This window comes from Erpetoichthys calabaricus, chromosome 2, assembly GCF_900747795.2.
Source record: "Erpetoichthys calabaricus chromosome 2, fErpCal1.3, whole genome shotgun sequence".
Taxonomy (NCBI): Eukaryota; Metazoa; Chordata; class Cladistia; order Polypteriformes; family Polypteridae; genus Erpetoichthys; species Erpetoichthys calabaricus.
Window position 1 is genome coordinate 95,209,835 of NC_041395.2, and position 16,733 is coordinate 95,226,567.

Sequence of the window (16,733 nt, forward strand, 5' to 3'; positions counted from 1 at the left end):
GCATCAAAAATTGCAACACTCTTTCACCTAAAACTCCTCTACAGTGGAGGATAAGATTTTGACACTGCAGGATGACATTCAGATGAAGTATGGGGCTCATGGACAGTTTTGGAACTTAACTCACAGAGGAAAAGTACCCAAACATGAGGAAATGTGCTACCTCCTTGACTGCATTATTTGGCTCTACTTATTTATATGAGGCAGCCTTTTCCCACATGAAGATTATTAAGTCCAAATACCATAGTGACCATAAATGTATTGAATTGTTATTGTGCCATAAGAGTTATTCAGTTATGCAAGGTACGCAAAAATATATTTTATATATAAAGTATACTCAGTGTGTGTATATACTGCCTGGCCAAAACAAAAGTCGCCACCTGGATTTAACTAAGCAAATAGGTATGAGCCTCCTATTGGATAATTACTGCATGGGCGATTATCTTTCAGCTGGCAACAAGTTATTTAACCCCAACTGATGCAATGAGTTGCTTCTCATTTCTTAAACAACCATGTATAAGACACATCTCGTTGTTGTGGAAAAGATGTTAGTCTGTTTGAGAAGGGTCAAATCATTGGCATGCATCAAGCAGAGAAAACATCTAAGGAGATTGCAGAAACTACTAAAATTGGGTTAAGAACTGTCCAACGCATTATTAAAAACTGGAAGGATAGTGGGGACCCATCGTCTTCGAGGAAGAAATGTGGCCGGAAAAAAATCCTGAATGATCGTGATCGGCAATCACTTAAACGTTTGGTGAAATCAAATCGAAGAAAAACAACAGTAGAACTCAGGTCTGTGTTTAATAGTGAAAGTAAGAGCATTTCCACATGCACAATGCGAAGGGAACTCAATGGATCCATCAATGGATTTTTTCTTCCCTGATGGCACGGGCATATTCCAAGATGACAATGCCAGGATTCATCGGGTTCAAATTATGAAAGAGTGGTTCAGGGAGCATGAGACATCATTTTCACACATGGATTGGCCACCATTCAGTCCAGACCTTTAGCCCATTGAGAATCTTTGGGATGTGCTGAAGAAGGCTTTGCGCAGCGGTCAGACTCTACCATCATCAATGCAAGATCTTGGTGAAAAATTAATGCAACACTGGATGGAACTAAATCTTGTGACATTGCAGAAGCTTATTGAAACGGTGCCACAGCGAATGCGTGCCGTAATCATAGCTAAAGGCGGTCCAACGAAATATTAGAGTGTGTGACTTTTTTTTTGGTGGCGACTTTTTTTTTGGCCAGGCAATATGTATGTATGTGTGTATATGTGTATGTGTATATATATATATATATATATATATATATATATATATATATATATATATATATATATATATATATATATATATATATATATAGTAGAAAAGGCACTATATAGTGCCCGACCCGGCACAGACTTACACAGAGGCACGTGTAAAATAAAGAGTATTTTTATTTTTCTTCAGCTGGAGGGCACGTCTTCCCCGTAATCCCTCCAGCCACAACACAGTCCCACAAGCACTTAATATAACACAAACAACAATTCTTCTCTCCACCTTGGCACCACCACTCCTCCCAGGCAACCTCGTCCTCTTCCTCCCGATTCTGGCTCCTGAGTGGTGGATACTGGCCCCTTTTTATAGCCCACCCGGGTGGGGCTGCAGAGATGTCCAGGTGGGTTCCTGGCTCCATGCAGCACCCTCTGGCGGCCACCCCAGCTCCCCACAGGGTTGTGGAGAACTCCATCTCCCAGGAAACCCTGCGGGAAACTGAGGCACCATCGTCAGCCAGAGAGGCTGCCACCAAGCGTCCCGGGGGAGGTAGTGAGATGTCCATAGCTGCTCCCCCGGAACATATACAGAAGGGGCGTCCTGCCGGGCATGGGACCCGGCCGCCTGTGACAATATATATAAATATATATATATATATATATATCTATCTATATATATATATATATCTATATACAGTGGTGTGAAAAACTATTTGCCCCCTTCCTGATTTCTTATTCTTTTGCATGTTTGTCACACAAAATGTTTCTGATCTTCAAACACATTTAACCATTAGTCAAATATAACACAAGTAAACACAAAATGCAGTTTGTAAATGGTGTTTTTTATTATTTAGGGAGAAAAAAAAATCCAAACCTACATGGCCCTGTGTGAAAAAGTAATTGCCCCCTGAACCTAATAACTGGTTGGGCCACCCTTAGCAGCAATAACTGCAATCAAGCGTTTGCGATAACTTGCAATGAGTCTTTTACAGCGCTCTGGAGGAATTTTGGCCCACTCATCTTTGCAAAATTGTTGTAATTCAGCTTTATTTGAGGGTTTTCTAGCATGAACCGCCTTTTTAAGGTCATGCCATAGCATCTCAATTGGATTCAGGTCAGGACTTTGACTAGGCCACTCCAAAGTCTTCATTTTGTTTTTCTTCAGCCATTCAGAGGTGGATTTGCTGGTGTGTTTTGGGTCATTGTCCTGTTGCAGCACCCAAGATCGCTTCAGCTTGAGTTGACGAACAGATGGCCGGACATTCTCCTTCAGGATTTTTTGGTAGACAGTAGAATTCATGGTTCCATCTATCACAGCAAGCCTTCCAGGTCCTGAAGCAGCAAAACAACCCCAGACCATCACACTACCACCACCATATTTTACTGTTGGTATGATGTTCTTTTTCTGAAATGCTGTGTTCCTTTTACGCCAGATGTAACGGGACATTTGCCTTCCAAAAAGTTCAACTTTTGTCTAATCAGTCCACAAGGTATTTTCCCAAAAGTCTTGGCAATCATTGAGATGTTTCTTAGCAAAACTGAGACGAGCCCTAATGTTCTTTTTGCTTAACAGTGGTTTGCGTCTTGGACATCTGCCATGCAGGCCGTTTTTGCCCAGTCTCTTTCTTATGGTGGAGTCGTGAACACTGACCTTAATTGAGGCAAGTGAGGCCTGCAGTTCTTTAGACGTTGTCCTGGGGTCTTTTGTGACCTCTCGGATGAGTCGTCTCTGCGCTCTTGGGGTAATTTTGGTCGGCCGGCCACTCCTGGGAAGGTTCACCACTGTTCCATGTTTTTGCCATTTGTGGATAATGGCTCTCACTGTGGTTCGCTGGAGTCCCAAAGCTTTAGAAATGGCTTTATAACCTTTACCAGACTGATAGATCTCAATTACTTCTGTTCTCATTTGTTCCTGAATTTCTTTGGATCTTGGCATGATGTCTAGCTTTTGAGGTGCTTTTGGTCTACTTCTCTGTGTCAGGCAGCTCCTATTTAAGTGATTTCTTGATTGAAACAGGTGTGGCAGTAATCAGGCCTGGGGGTGGCTACGGAAATTGAACTCAGGTGTGATACACAACAGTTAGGTTATTTTTTAACAAGGGGGCAATTACTTTTTCACACAGGGCCATGTAGGTTTGGATTTTTTTTCTCCCTAAATAATAAAAACCATCATTTAAAAACTGCATTTTGTGTTTACTTGTGTTATATTTGACTAATGGTTAAATGTGTTTGATGATCAGAAACATTTTGTGTGACAAACATGCAAAAGAATAAGAAATCCGAAAGGGGGCAAATAGTTTTTCACACCACTGTATATATATATATATATATATATATATATATATATATATATATATATATAATATACAGTAAGGAACATTAAGTATTTGAACACCCTGCGATTTTGCAAGTTCTACCACTTAGAAATTATGGAGGGGTCTGAAATTCACATTGTAGGTGCATTCCCACTGTGAGAGACAGAATGTAAAAAAAAATTCAGGAAATCACATTGTATGATTTGTACAGAATTTATTTGTATTGCACTGCTGCACATAAGTATTTGAACACCTGGCAATCAGCAAGAATTCTGGCTCTCAAAGACCTGTTACTCTGCCTTTAAGAAGTCCACCTCTACGCCACTTAGTAATCTTAATTAGTAGCACCTGTCTGAGCTCTTTAAAGACACCTGTCCACCCTACAGTCAGTCAGACTTCAACTACTACAATGGGCAAGACCACAGAGCTGTCAAAAGACACCAAAATTGTGGACCTCCACAAGGCTGGAAAGGGCTACGGGGCAATTGCCAAGCAGCTTGGTGAAAATAGATCAACTGTTGGAGCAATTGTCAGAAAATGGAAGAGGCTAAAGACGACTGTCATTCTCCCTCGGACTGGGGCTCCATGCAAGATCTCACCTCGTGGGGTATCACAGATGATAAGAAAGGTGAGGAATCAGCCCAGAACTGCACGGAAGGAGCTGGTCAATGACATGAAGAGAGCTGGGACCACAGTTTCAAAGGTCACTGTCGGTAGAACACTATGCCGTCATGGTTTCAAATCACGCATTGCACGGAAGGTTCCCCTGCTCAAGTCATCACATGTCCAGGCCCGTCTGAAGTTTGCCAATGACCATCTGGATGATCCAGAGGAGGCATGGGAGAAAGTCATGTGGTCAGATGAGACCAAAATAGAACTTTTTGGTCTAAACTTCACTCGCCGTGTTTGGAGGAAAAAGAAGGAGGAGTTGCATCCCAAGAACACCATCCCTACTGTGAAGCATGGGGGTGGAAACATCATGCTTTGGGGGTGCTTTTCTGCGAAGGGGACAGGACGACTGCACGTATTAAGGAGAGGATGAATGGGGCCATGTATTGTGAGATTTTGAGCAACAACCTCCTTCCCTCAGTCAGAGCACTGAAGATGGGTCATGGCTGGGTCTTCCAACATGACAATGACCCGAAGCACACAGCCAGGATAACCAAGGAGTGGCTCCGTAAGAAGCATATCAAGGTTCTGGAGTGGCCTAGCCAGTCTCCAGACCTAAATCCAATCGTAAATCTTTGGAGGGAGCTGAAACTCTGTGTTGCTCAGTGCCAGCCCCGGAACCTGACAGATCTAGAGGAGATCTGTTTGGAGGAGTGGGCCAAAATCCCTGTTGCAGTGTATGCAAACCTGGTCAAGAACTACGGGAAACGTTTGACCTCTGTAATTGCAAACAAAGGCTTCTGTACCAAATATTAACACTGATTTTCTCAGGTGTTCAAATACTTATGTGCAGCAGTGCAATACAAATAAATTCTGTACAAATCATACAATGTGATTTCCTGAATTTTTTTTTTTTTACATTCTGTCTCTCACTGTGGGAATGCACCTACAATGTGAATTTCAGACCCCTCTATGATTTCTAAGTGGTAGAACTTGCAAAATCGCAGGGTGTTCAAATACTTATGTTCCTCACTGTATAATATACACACACAGTCATATGAAAAAGTTTGGGAACCCCTCTCAGCCTGCATAATAATTTACTCTACTTTCAACAAAAAAGATAACAATGGTATGTCTTTCATTTCCTAGGAACATCTGAGTACTGGGGTGTTTTCCGAACAAAGATTTTTGGGTACCCTTGTAATTTGGCTGATTTGAATGCATGTAACTGCTCAATACTGATTATTTGCAACACCAAATTGGTTGGATTAGCTCGTTAAGCCTTGAACTTCAAAGACAGGTGTGTCCAATCATGAGAAAAGGTATTTAAGGTGGTCAATTGCAAGTTATACTTCCCTTTGACTCTCCTCTGAAGAGTGACAGCATGGGATCCTCAAAGCAACTCTCAAAAGATCTGAAAACAAAGATTGTTCAGTATCAAGGTTTAGGGGAAGGCTACAAAAAGCTATCTCAGAGGTTTAAACTGTCAGTTTCAACAATAAAGAATGTAATGAGGAAATGGAAGGCCACAGGCACAGTTGCTGTTAAACCCAGGTCTGGCAGGCCAAGAAAAATACAGGAACGGCATATGTGCAGGATTGTGAGAATGGTTACAGACAACCCACAGATCATCTCCAAAGACCTGCAAGAACATCTTGCTGCAGATGGTGTATCTGTACATCGTTCTACAATTCAGCACAATTTGCACAAATAACATCTGTATGGCTGGGTGATGAGAAAGAAGCCCTTTCTGCACTCAGGCCACAAACAGAGTCGTTTGTTGTATGCAAATGCTCATTTAGACAAGTCAGATTCATTTTGGAACAAAGTGCTTTGGACTGATGAGACTAGTTCAGGGAGTGGGGCCTTTGTTAAGGTTGAGGGTTGGATGAATTCAACCCAATATCAACAAATTCTTCAGGATAATGTTCAAGCATCAGTCACAAAGTTGAAGTAACGCAGGGGTTGGATATTCCAACAAGACAATGACCCAAAACATAGTTCAAAATCTACAAAGGCATTCATACAGAGGGAGAAGTACAGTGTTCTGAAATGGCTGTCACAGTCCCTTGACTTGAATTTCATCGAAAATCTATGTGATGATTTGAAGCAGGCTGTCCATGCTCGGCAGCCATCAAATTTAACTGAGCTGGAGAGATTTTGTATGGAAGAATGGTCAAAAATACCTCCATCCAGAATCCAGACACTCCTCAAAGGCTATCTACGAGGTGTCTAGAGGCTGTTATATTTGCAAAAGGAGGGTCAACTAAGTATTGATGTAATATCTCTGTTGGGGTGCCCAAATTTATTCACCTGTCTAATTTTGTTATTATGCATAATGCATATTTTCTGTTAATCCAATAAACTTAATGTCACTGCTGAAATACTACTGTTTCCATAAGGCTTGTCATATATTAAAAGGAACTTGCTACTTTGAAAGCTCAGCCAATGAATAACAAAAATCCAAAGAATGAAGAGGGGGTTCCCAAACTTTTTCATATGACTGTGTATATATGTCATTTTTAATTTAGGTAGATCATTTTGACCTGGTCATTTTAAAAGTAGCTCGCAAGCCAAAAAAGTGTGGGCACCCCTGCAGTAGAGGAATGATGAAATAGTAAATATTGATAGTTTAGCATATCCAGTATGTCTTGGCATATTAGAGTCAGTTAAAAGATTTTGAATCTACTTGGCCAGGAGTGTGTATGTGTACACACGCACACACACACACACTCTCATTTATATATGTGCTCATATTGTATGCTACAACTAGCATATTTTTCCCAGCTGGGTCATAGAGAAATAATAAAGACCTCTATATATATATCATTTTTGTGTACGTGTGTAAATCCAAAGTTGTAACTTCTCCCTTCAGTGAAATCAATCAGTGAAATTTAATGTGTTCTTTTACAGATAGATTGTTTAATTTATTTGCATTTTAATATCAGATACATGTATTTAATGTTTTGGACAAAATTGTAACTTTTAGTATTTATGTTTAATGATTTTAGATCTTGAAGGAATGGTAAATGGTTGTAAAGTACAACTGTTTTCAGATATAGAAGCAAAAGCATCTTATCCACCTACTAGTGGTAATTTGATGGCTGATAAAATGAAACATGGACGTCAAGATCAAGAAGAGACTGAAACTGGTAAAAAAAAAAAAAAATAATAATAATTTTCAGCAGATCAGTTTGTTTAATTAAAAGCACAGCAGTATAAGAGTTTATAATGTATCATAAATGGCAGTTGTTAATATAGTATTCAAAAAGAAAGTTATTTGCTTCATTCCTCCATGGATTTTTTTTTATTTCATTGTGTTACAAAGCATAGTTATACTGTATTTCACTTAAATCAGTTCAACAGTAAAAAGTGCTGAAGTGAAATTCTAGAATTCTAAGAAAATGTTTGTGAGCAATTTGGAATTAACTAGATTTTTGTCAGTTTACATTTTATTGAATAACAAAGTCACAATAATAAACACAATCTGCTTATGTTAATACATGCAAGCAATTGTGCTACCCCTTTCTTGTGTTTACTGAAGGAATCCTTTTGAACTTTCACATTCCAAGTTGGAAAAAGTGTGTTAGCCTTCCCCTACAGCTAATTAGACTGAGGTGTTCCAGTCAGTGAATTGAGGCTGGAGGTGCCCTACCAAAGTTTAATTAGTGTGCTCTTCTCAAGAAAAATCTCTACATGTGAACTGTACCCTAATCAAAAGAAATATCAGAGGACCTTAGAAGGAGAATCATATAGATTCACAAAATGGGAAAACTACAAAATAATTTCTTGGTTGTTTAACAAACCACAGTAAGACGTGTTATGTACAAATGGTGGAAATTCAGTACTGTTACTACTTTCCCTAGGAGTGAGTATAATCTAAATGTCATGGCAAAACAGCAGCATTTAGTGTTGAAGGTGGTAGTAAAAATGTAATGGTAAAGGACCTGCAGAAATCTCTTGAACTTGCCAAAGTCTGTATTTATCTGTCTATTATATTAAAAAAAGTTTTAAGTTATGTCCGCGTTATTCAGCCTTGACCACTTCCCCTCCAAGCCGCTTGCCCAATCATTACTCCAACTGTGCACATCCTCTCTCCGTATCACCCCATGACACTCTTTCAGTGCTGCTAACTCGCCCTTCAACGCAGTCGGTTATAATGGCAAGGCAGAAAAGCAAATTATCTATTCAAGAACGTCAAATTTTAGATCGCAATCAAAAAACAGCAGCAATAGCTGATAATGAATGTCAAAAAAAGAAAATGAACAAAAAAGAGCAGCATATCATAAAAATCAAGAACAAAGAGAATCCTCTAATAAATGAGAAAGAGAAAAACATCCCGAGCAGTATGCAAACAGAAATGCAAAAAAAAGTTAGAGGATAAAGTAATTCATAATATTGTTTTTGACAAGGTGTTAAAATTTTATTTTTTATTTACTTTTTATTATGGTTTACTTTTTTACTTCTACTTTTTAGTACTTTTTATTATTCATTGGTATTTAAAATAGACAGCTGTTGTGAAATACTCAAGTAACTTATTTTCTATCCATAATAACTAAGGACCAAACTGTCTTCTTCCCGCACCCCACATATTCTTCTATATACCTACTCTTTAAATACAGTTGCTTACTCTAACAGAGGGAGTGCCCCAACACCCTTTGAGCAGCTCAGCTGCGAGATAGTGGCCACCCAGTGCCTGCCCCTGGGAGTTGGTGAGCGAAGTAAGCTCCTTAGTGTACTTTAAGAATAACACAGAACAAGAATGCTGCTCAAAAAAATATTACTGAACTACTCAGGTTTGCAAAACACCCACTAAGATGTTGCCCAAAGCTTCTGGGGCAAGGATCTGTGTACGGGCTGGAAACTGAAAGAAATAAAAAATGCTGCACCAACACTATTAGCTTATTATTGTTAACAAGCACAGGTGCAATTATATTTGGATTATCACTTTGAGCAGTTTTTATTTGTATATTATTGCAACTTTCATTGGAACAGGAGCAAAACTGGTCTGCAAAAATTACGTCTTTGGATCGGATCTTATAGCCAACGGCATACAACAGGTACAGTATGATGTCTAGCATTTCTGTGAGCTGACATAAAAGTCACTCCACAGGCCAAAACAAAAACCTACACTCTTAAAAATAAAGGTGCAAGAGTGGTTCTTTAGAGCGATAATGCCATAGGAGAACCATTTTTTGTTCCCTACAGAAACATTAATTTCAAGGTTCCAGAAAAAAGTCTTATTTATTTAGATCTTTAACGGAGTCCTCACAGTAAATAAACAAGAATAGATGGTAGTAAATTTTTGAAAAGTTAATGAGTCCTGATTTTAAAATGACTCTTGCTGCATACGTCCAGATTTTCTTAATCTGTTTGTGTCCTGCTAGGTAGCCTATAGTACATTAAAGATTTTGTTTATTTTTTTCTACATATTAGGAAGCTTTTCAAAGTACAACGAACCAACTTCATATGCAAAGAACCCTTGCCAGAATGAAATGGTGCTTGGTCACCAGAATAAAATGGTGTATATGTATATATAAATGTGTGTGTGCATGCGTACGTGTGTGTGTGTGTATGTGTATGTATATATATATATATATATATATATATATATATGTGTGTGTGTGTGTATATACTATATATACAGGTGCTGGTCATAAAATTAGAATATCATGACAAAGTTGATTTACTTCAGTAATTCCATTCAAAAAGTGAAACTTGTATATTAGATTCATTCATTACACACAGACTGATGTATTTCAAATGTTTATTTCTTTTAATGTTGATGATTATATCTGACAAAACTAATGAAAGTCCCAAATTCAGTATCTCGGAAAATTAGAATATAAATTAAGACCAATGCAAAAAAAGGATTTTTAGAAATGTTGGCCAACTGAAAGGTATGAACATGAAAAGTATGAGCATGTACAGCACTCAATATTTAGTTGGGGCTCCTTTGGCCTGGATTACTGCAGCAATGCGGCGTGGCATGGAGTTGATCAGTCTGTGGCACTGCTCAGGTGTTATGAGAGCCCATGTTGCTCTGATAGTGGCCTTCAGCTCTTCTGAATTGTTGGGTCTGGCGTATTGCATCTTCCTCTTCACAATACCCCATAGATTTTCTATGGGATTAAGGTCAGGCGAGTTTGCTGGCCAATCAAGAACAGGGATACCATGGTCCTTAAACCAGGTACTGGTAGCTTTGGCACTGTGTGCAGGTGCCAGGTCCTGTTGGAAAATGAAATCTGCATCTCCATAAAGTTTGTCAGCAGCAGGAAGCATGAATTGCCCTAAAACTTCCTGGTAGACGGCTGTGTTGACCTTGGACCTCAGAAAACACAATGGACCAACACCAGCAGATGACATGGCACCCCAAACCATCACTGACTGTGGAAACTTTACACTGGACCTCACGCAACGTGGATTCTGTGCCTCTCCTCTCTTCCTCCAGACTCTGGGACCTTGATTTCCAAAGGAAATGCAAAATTTACTTTCATCAGAGAACATAACTTTGGACCACTCAGCAGCAGTCCAAAGGCGAGACGCTTCTGACGCTGTCTCTTGTTCAAGAGTGGCTTGACACAAGGAATGCGACAGCTGAAACCCATGTCTTGCATATGTCTGTGCGTGGTGTTTCTTGAAGCACTGACTCCAGCTGCAGTCCACTCTTTGTGAATCTCCCCCACATTTTTGAATGGGTTTTGTTTCACAATCCTCTCCAGGGTGCGGTTATCCCTATTGCTTGTACACTTTTTTCTACCACAACTTGTCCTTCCCTTTGCCTCTCTATTAATGTGCTTGGACACAGAGCTCTGTGAACAGCCAGCCTCTTTAGCAATGACCTTTTGTGTCTTGCCCTCCTTGTGCAAGGTGTCAATGGTCGTCTTTTGGACAACTGTCAAGTCAGCAGTCTTCCCCATGATTGTGTAGCCTACAGAACTAGACTGAGAGACCATTTAAAGGCTTTTGCAGGTGTTTTGAGTTAATTAGCTGATTAGAGTGTTGCACCAGGTGTCTTCAATATTGAACCTTTTCACAATATTCTAATTTTCCGAGATACTGAATTTGGGACTTTCATTAGTTGTCAGTTATAATCATCAACATTAAAAGAAATAAACATTTGAAATACATCAGTCTGTGTGTAATAAATGAATCTAATATACAAGTTTCTCTTTTTGAATGGAAGTACTGAAATAAATCAACTTTGTCATGATATTCTAATTTTATGACCAGCACCTGTGTGTATATATATATATATATATATATATATATATATATATATATATATATATATATACACATATACATATACACACACACACACTGCAAAGCATCATCACAGTGAGTGATATACAACCTGGATTACAGTAACTTCGGAATGCAAATATTTTTCAGCTACAAGCCTGGAACCTTTCATTTTAATGGGCCATCATTCTGGTAACACACATAAAACTGTATGGCCAATAACAAAAGCATCTTAGGAAACATTTATTGGAAGAACCTGAAATAAAAACACACAACGGTAAATTACATAGATTACAAAACTGCAGTTCTCTCTGTAAAATACAGACTGCATTGTCTGTGCCTCAACTATCAGTATGTCCAGGTACGCCTTTTCTCTTTCTTTGTACATTAAGAGCACAATACGGCAATAGGCATGAGTGAACCTCTTTTTTTGTGTTAATATTTTCAGAAGCCTTTGGCCATCATATTTTTTGAAAGAGTAAAACTTTCCATCAGAGCCATGTTCATGCATACTCTGAGAAGCCACTTTGTGGCATATCAATCAGAACAAACATGCTTGCATAATTTGAGCACATATACAACTGCTGACTCTATCATGCAGTCTGAGGAGTAGCTTGCCCATGATTTTTAAAAATTGCACAGTGTATGCCCAGTGTTACAGTAAGCATGCATGAAATTTCTGTGCACAGCTGTGACTGCTCTGTAATGCAACAATGGCCTCACAAAGCATCAGTGTGCACTTGGAAAAAAAAATGTTCACCTAATCTGGCTGCACTGCGAATTTCCAGAAAATTTGCAGTGAACAAGGTCATCAGCGAATCAAAAACATTTGGGTGAATTTCACCCATAAACACTATTTGTAAAAAAAAAAAAAAAAAACCTGAACTAAAATGCATTTTCAAGATTGACTATAGGGTGCTGCTTTATTTTACATTTTTTTCATTACTTCATTATTCTCAAGCTGCCAGCAATCAGTGTTACAAATCTTTTCTGCATTTACATTGTTGCACTCTCATTTGTTTAGTTTCATAGTTTTCAAGAAAAATGTTTAATGTTTGAAGGCTTATTTGACATAAAATGTTGAAATCTTTTTTTAATTTCAGTTATTGCACTAGTTAAATATAGATTTCTCATGCCAAAAGAGAATGTACTTGAAATGTGTCCATTGTTTACTTTATTTATATAATCCAATGCCCCTGCCTTGTATAAGCAAGTTTGGAAAATGGATGGAAAAATGGATAATGACACTTTGTACAAGTTCATTTTGTTTCACTAATTAAAATATTTTGCAATAATACTTCATCCCAAGTTTCAGGCTCAGGCATTTTTGTTACTTTATCCCCTGTAGCTAATAAATCAGACAATTTACTGCTTTGTCAATAATTATTCTTTGAGGTACTTGCATCTTTTTATCTTGTGTAGTGCATGATAGGTGGTGTTTATGTAACAATCTGATTTTTAAATGCTGCATTACAAACAAATACGGAACTGTAGTTGAAAGCCACATCTAATAAAGGAAAATTGTTGGTGTAAATAAAACACAACCCTCTACATATAAATGGAGCTACCTATAGATTTCCTTAAATTACTTTTTGTGTTAATTATCTTGTTACTTCTGACTGTGACTGATAATAAAACTTTGCCAATCTCCAAAAGTCTTTACATTCTGTAAAAAAAACTATTGGAAATGAACTACTGTAACTTAGAAATAATTATTAAAATTTAGCTAAAATATTTTGTACTTTTTATGCACTGTTTCTGAAATACACTGTAGTAATGATTTCTATTTAAACTACACTTTTAAATTACACATTTGTAATAATTTTATTATCAAGTTTTGCAATAAATATGTTAGTAAAAAGTTGATATGATTTAAGTGCACTTTCTCGTTCCAGTTAGTGATACGGTAATTCATTTTGCAATGCAATTATTATACTGAATTTTTTTTTTATGTATTTTTTTTTTGTTTTACATCTAGTGGAGAAAAAGATGCCAAAGAAACCTCTTAGATTTTCTTCCTTTCTACCAGATGCTCAGGAACTTTCTGCTATAAAAAGCAAAAAGAAAGTAAGTTTTTCAGTGCTTTTTCTTTTTTTAACACTAGAATCACTGAATGCTACGAAAAAAACCCATAATCCTGGGCCACCTTCAATTCCTTCGCACTTTTCCATCAGCGTCTTTTGTTTTGCAAATGTGTCAATCAGCACAAGCAGCAAGCAGCCTGCTATCCCATCACCCACCGACGCAGCTGAAATTCTCCCAGCTCAAGTTTCTTTATCTGGGTGTGAGGTTCCTTGAGTTGTATAGGGTAAAAAATATGTCATTATTTGGAATACAGTAATCCCTCACCTATCACGGGGGTTACGTTCCAGAGCCCCCCGCGATAGGTGAAAATCCGCGAAGTAGCGACCTATATTTATTTTATTATTTATACATATTTTAAGGCTTTATAAACCCTTCCCACACTCTTATAAACCTTTCTCACTCTCTTGTTAACCTTTCCCACGCTCTTATAAACACTTCCTATGCTCTTAAACACTTTCTACATTCTTAAACACCTCAGACCAACACTGCACGCAGCGATCAGATGTCAATGTGTCTGCACTCGCTTTGTGAAGGGGGGCAGCTGAACTCACGCTGAGCAGAAATGGACTTTGTGCTGCTTCTGCCAAAATGCCTGCTTGTCGCTCTGCGCGTTCGGAAGGAGGAGTGTGTGTGTGTGTGTGTGTGTGTGTGGGTGTGTGAGAGCTGAACGCACCTTCGCTCAAACCCCCCTCCCTGGAAGCGCAGTACGCTCCTGCCACTTCGCATTGTCAAGGGGGTGGGGAGCTGAATGAACGCTAAGGAGAAGTGGACTTTGTGCTGGCTTTGTGCTGCTTGTCGCTCTGCGTGTCAATAATTTTAAGCCTGTACATCACCAATTTTCCTGTCTCACTGTCTTGTCTTGCGTGAAGTTAAAATGTTTTATAATAGTGAGATGTTACTCATATCCTTAGCCCGACATCCACATATCATATGTGTTAACAAAGTGTGTTTTATAAGTTTACACGTGTTTAAAGCATGTGGGATGGGTATTTTAAGGCTTAAACTATAAAAATGTTTATTTATATGGTCTTTCTATATCGCGGATTTTCTCCTGTTGCTGATGGGTCTGGAACATAACTTCCGCGATAGGCGGGCAATCACTTGTATTTAAAAACCCGCGAAGTCGTGAATCCGCGAAAAGTGAACCGCGAAGTAGCGAGGGATTACTGTACATACATTTCATGTGTGTGTCGTGTTTACAATGATCTGGGTAAATGTAGGATTACAGGAAATGGGAGGCAAGAACTGCTGAACACATACCTAAAGCAGAAACTTTTTCCATGTTATAGTAATAATGACTTGAAGTGTATAATGTGTGAAGACTTTATTCCAAATATCAAATAAACAAGTGTGCTTTTATTCAAGAATATAATAATAAAAAAAAAAACATTCAATTTATATGTTACTGTCAATGAGTTAAAAACACAAGCTCAAATGTCAATCGACAGAAAGTTGCTGTGTCATCATGGATGGTGCAGAGGTAAGAACTGCTGCATTATAACCAAAAGGTTGCAGGTTCAGGTCCAGGTGCTCCTCATTTTGAGTAGTGCTGCTGTTATTATTACTATAATATAATAAAAACATACATTTGATTTGTGTCTGTCACACCCGGTATAAATTTTGGCTAATTGTAAGAGTTAGCACTTTTTTTTTAATTCAGTTTTATTCTGTCAGTGACGTTCCTGTAGAACAACAAACTTGCCTCTTCCTCTCAGTGTTGATGGTGTTTATCTCCATACTTTTCACATGAGCAGTGATGACCACAGTTTGTGCTGTGGTTGATGCCTGCTCAGAACTATTTATTGTACCGGCAATCAAAGATACGATGTCCCACCACCGCTATCAGACACTCATGCTGCATTTGTGCTTTGACAACAAAGACACCCGTGCAGAACGTGTGGAAAATGACAGATTTGCATGTGCAATGTTACTCCTTTTTTAGAAAAAGATCCCAGTTGTCCCACTGGAGAAAGACTTTCTGAGACTGTGGTCATAAAACTGTTTCTGGACAAAGGCAGAACCGTAACAAAAGATAACTTCTTCACTTCGCCTTTGCTTGCTAATAGACTGCTATACCACAACACAACTCTGCTTGGCACCATAAAGTGGGAAGGGAACTTCAACCTGCAGCTAAACTCACTTCAGTACACTTGCAATTCTCCACACTAGTGTTTAGATCTGGCAGTGCCATGCTGACGGTGTATGCGCCCAAAAAGAAGAAGCCTTTGATTTGAGTCTGTAACGCCTGGTGTAAATTTTGCTACCTGTAAAAGATATTTTTGAAGGGATATAAGCAGACACACAAATGCTGGTGAATCATGTCTTCTTGGTATCTTGTTGTCACCTGAATTTTTTTTTGTTATTCAGTTTTATTCTTGAATAAAAGCGCACTTGTTTCGTTATACCTTTGTGAAAGTGTTTATTTTATATTCCAGTAACCACTTCAATGAGATCAAATGCGTCTCTGCCTCTCTCGCACATGCATACATGAAAACATCACAATTTGAAAACGCTATGCCATTTGAATATGAGTTGTCAGTTGAACATGGTTTTGTTTTTGATCTAGCCCATACTCCACGTTATGGTGCATGGTACTGAGAATGCAGAATCCATCAGGGAGAGCAGATAAGACAAGGTTGAGAAAGGAAATATTGAGGCTCATGGTTTTTAATGAATCAATCTTGATATAGATTAATTCTTTCTTGTTTTTAACCTGGTTTAGCGTTTACTTATTGATGGATTTCAACCTCTACATGGACACTGTATTTATTGAAGATTATTGATTATTCATTGAACTGCCCTGCACTTTCTTTTTGGACATAAATACTTGTTTGGGTCCTCATTGCACTAGTCCATCTTGGTACATGACTATTGATGTCTGGCTGCAAGAAGATTGTGATGCCAGCTGCATGCAACACAAACCTCATATTATGATAATATTGTCCAACATAATTTAATTCAGCAGGTCTCTTCAGTGTTTTGAAGCAGCCATATTCTTTCCAAAATCATGTGGTGGTTACACAGAATGCCACTGTAGAAAACCATAAAACAAAAATGGAGAACAGTAGTTGTTAGTAACTAGTTCTGTCTTTAAGCATACAATATTACAGCACTTATTATAATTTTTTGCATTTTTTTTTCCCTCTCTGTGTTCTGCAGTATGAGTCTGTCATATCCCTATCAGTAAAGCATTCCAGATTTTTGGTGCATAAGAGCCT

The 16,733-nt window shown here is 38.4% G+C and overlaps 1 protein-coding gene across 2 annotated transcripts in view; it reads left to right on the plus strand.

The window, feature by feature from the left end:
• The window catches only part of gbf1 (golgi brefeldin A resistant guanine nucleotide exchange factor 1), a 338,792-nt gene that overhangs the window by 267,581 nt on the left and 54,478 nt on the right, over nucleotides 1–16,733 (plus strand). For both annotated transcript variants that reach the window (XM_051922800.1, XM_051922799.1), the window contains exons 16-17: nucleotides 7,197–7,337; nucleotides 13,409–13,497. In XM_051922800.1, the coding sequence (XP_051778760.1) occupies nucleotides 7,197–7,337; nucleotides 13,409–13,497 (230 nt within the window). The remainder of the gene's footprint in view (nucleotides 1–7,196; nucleotides 7,338–13,408; nucleotides 13,498–16,733) is intronic.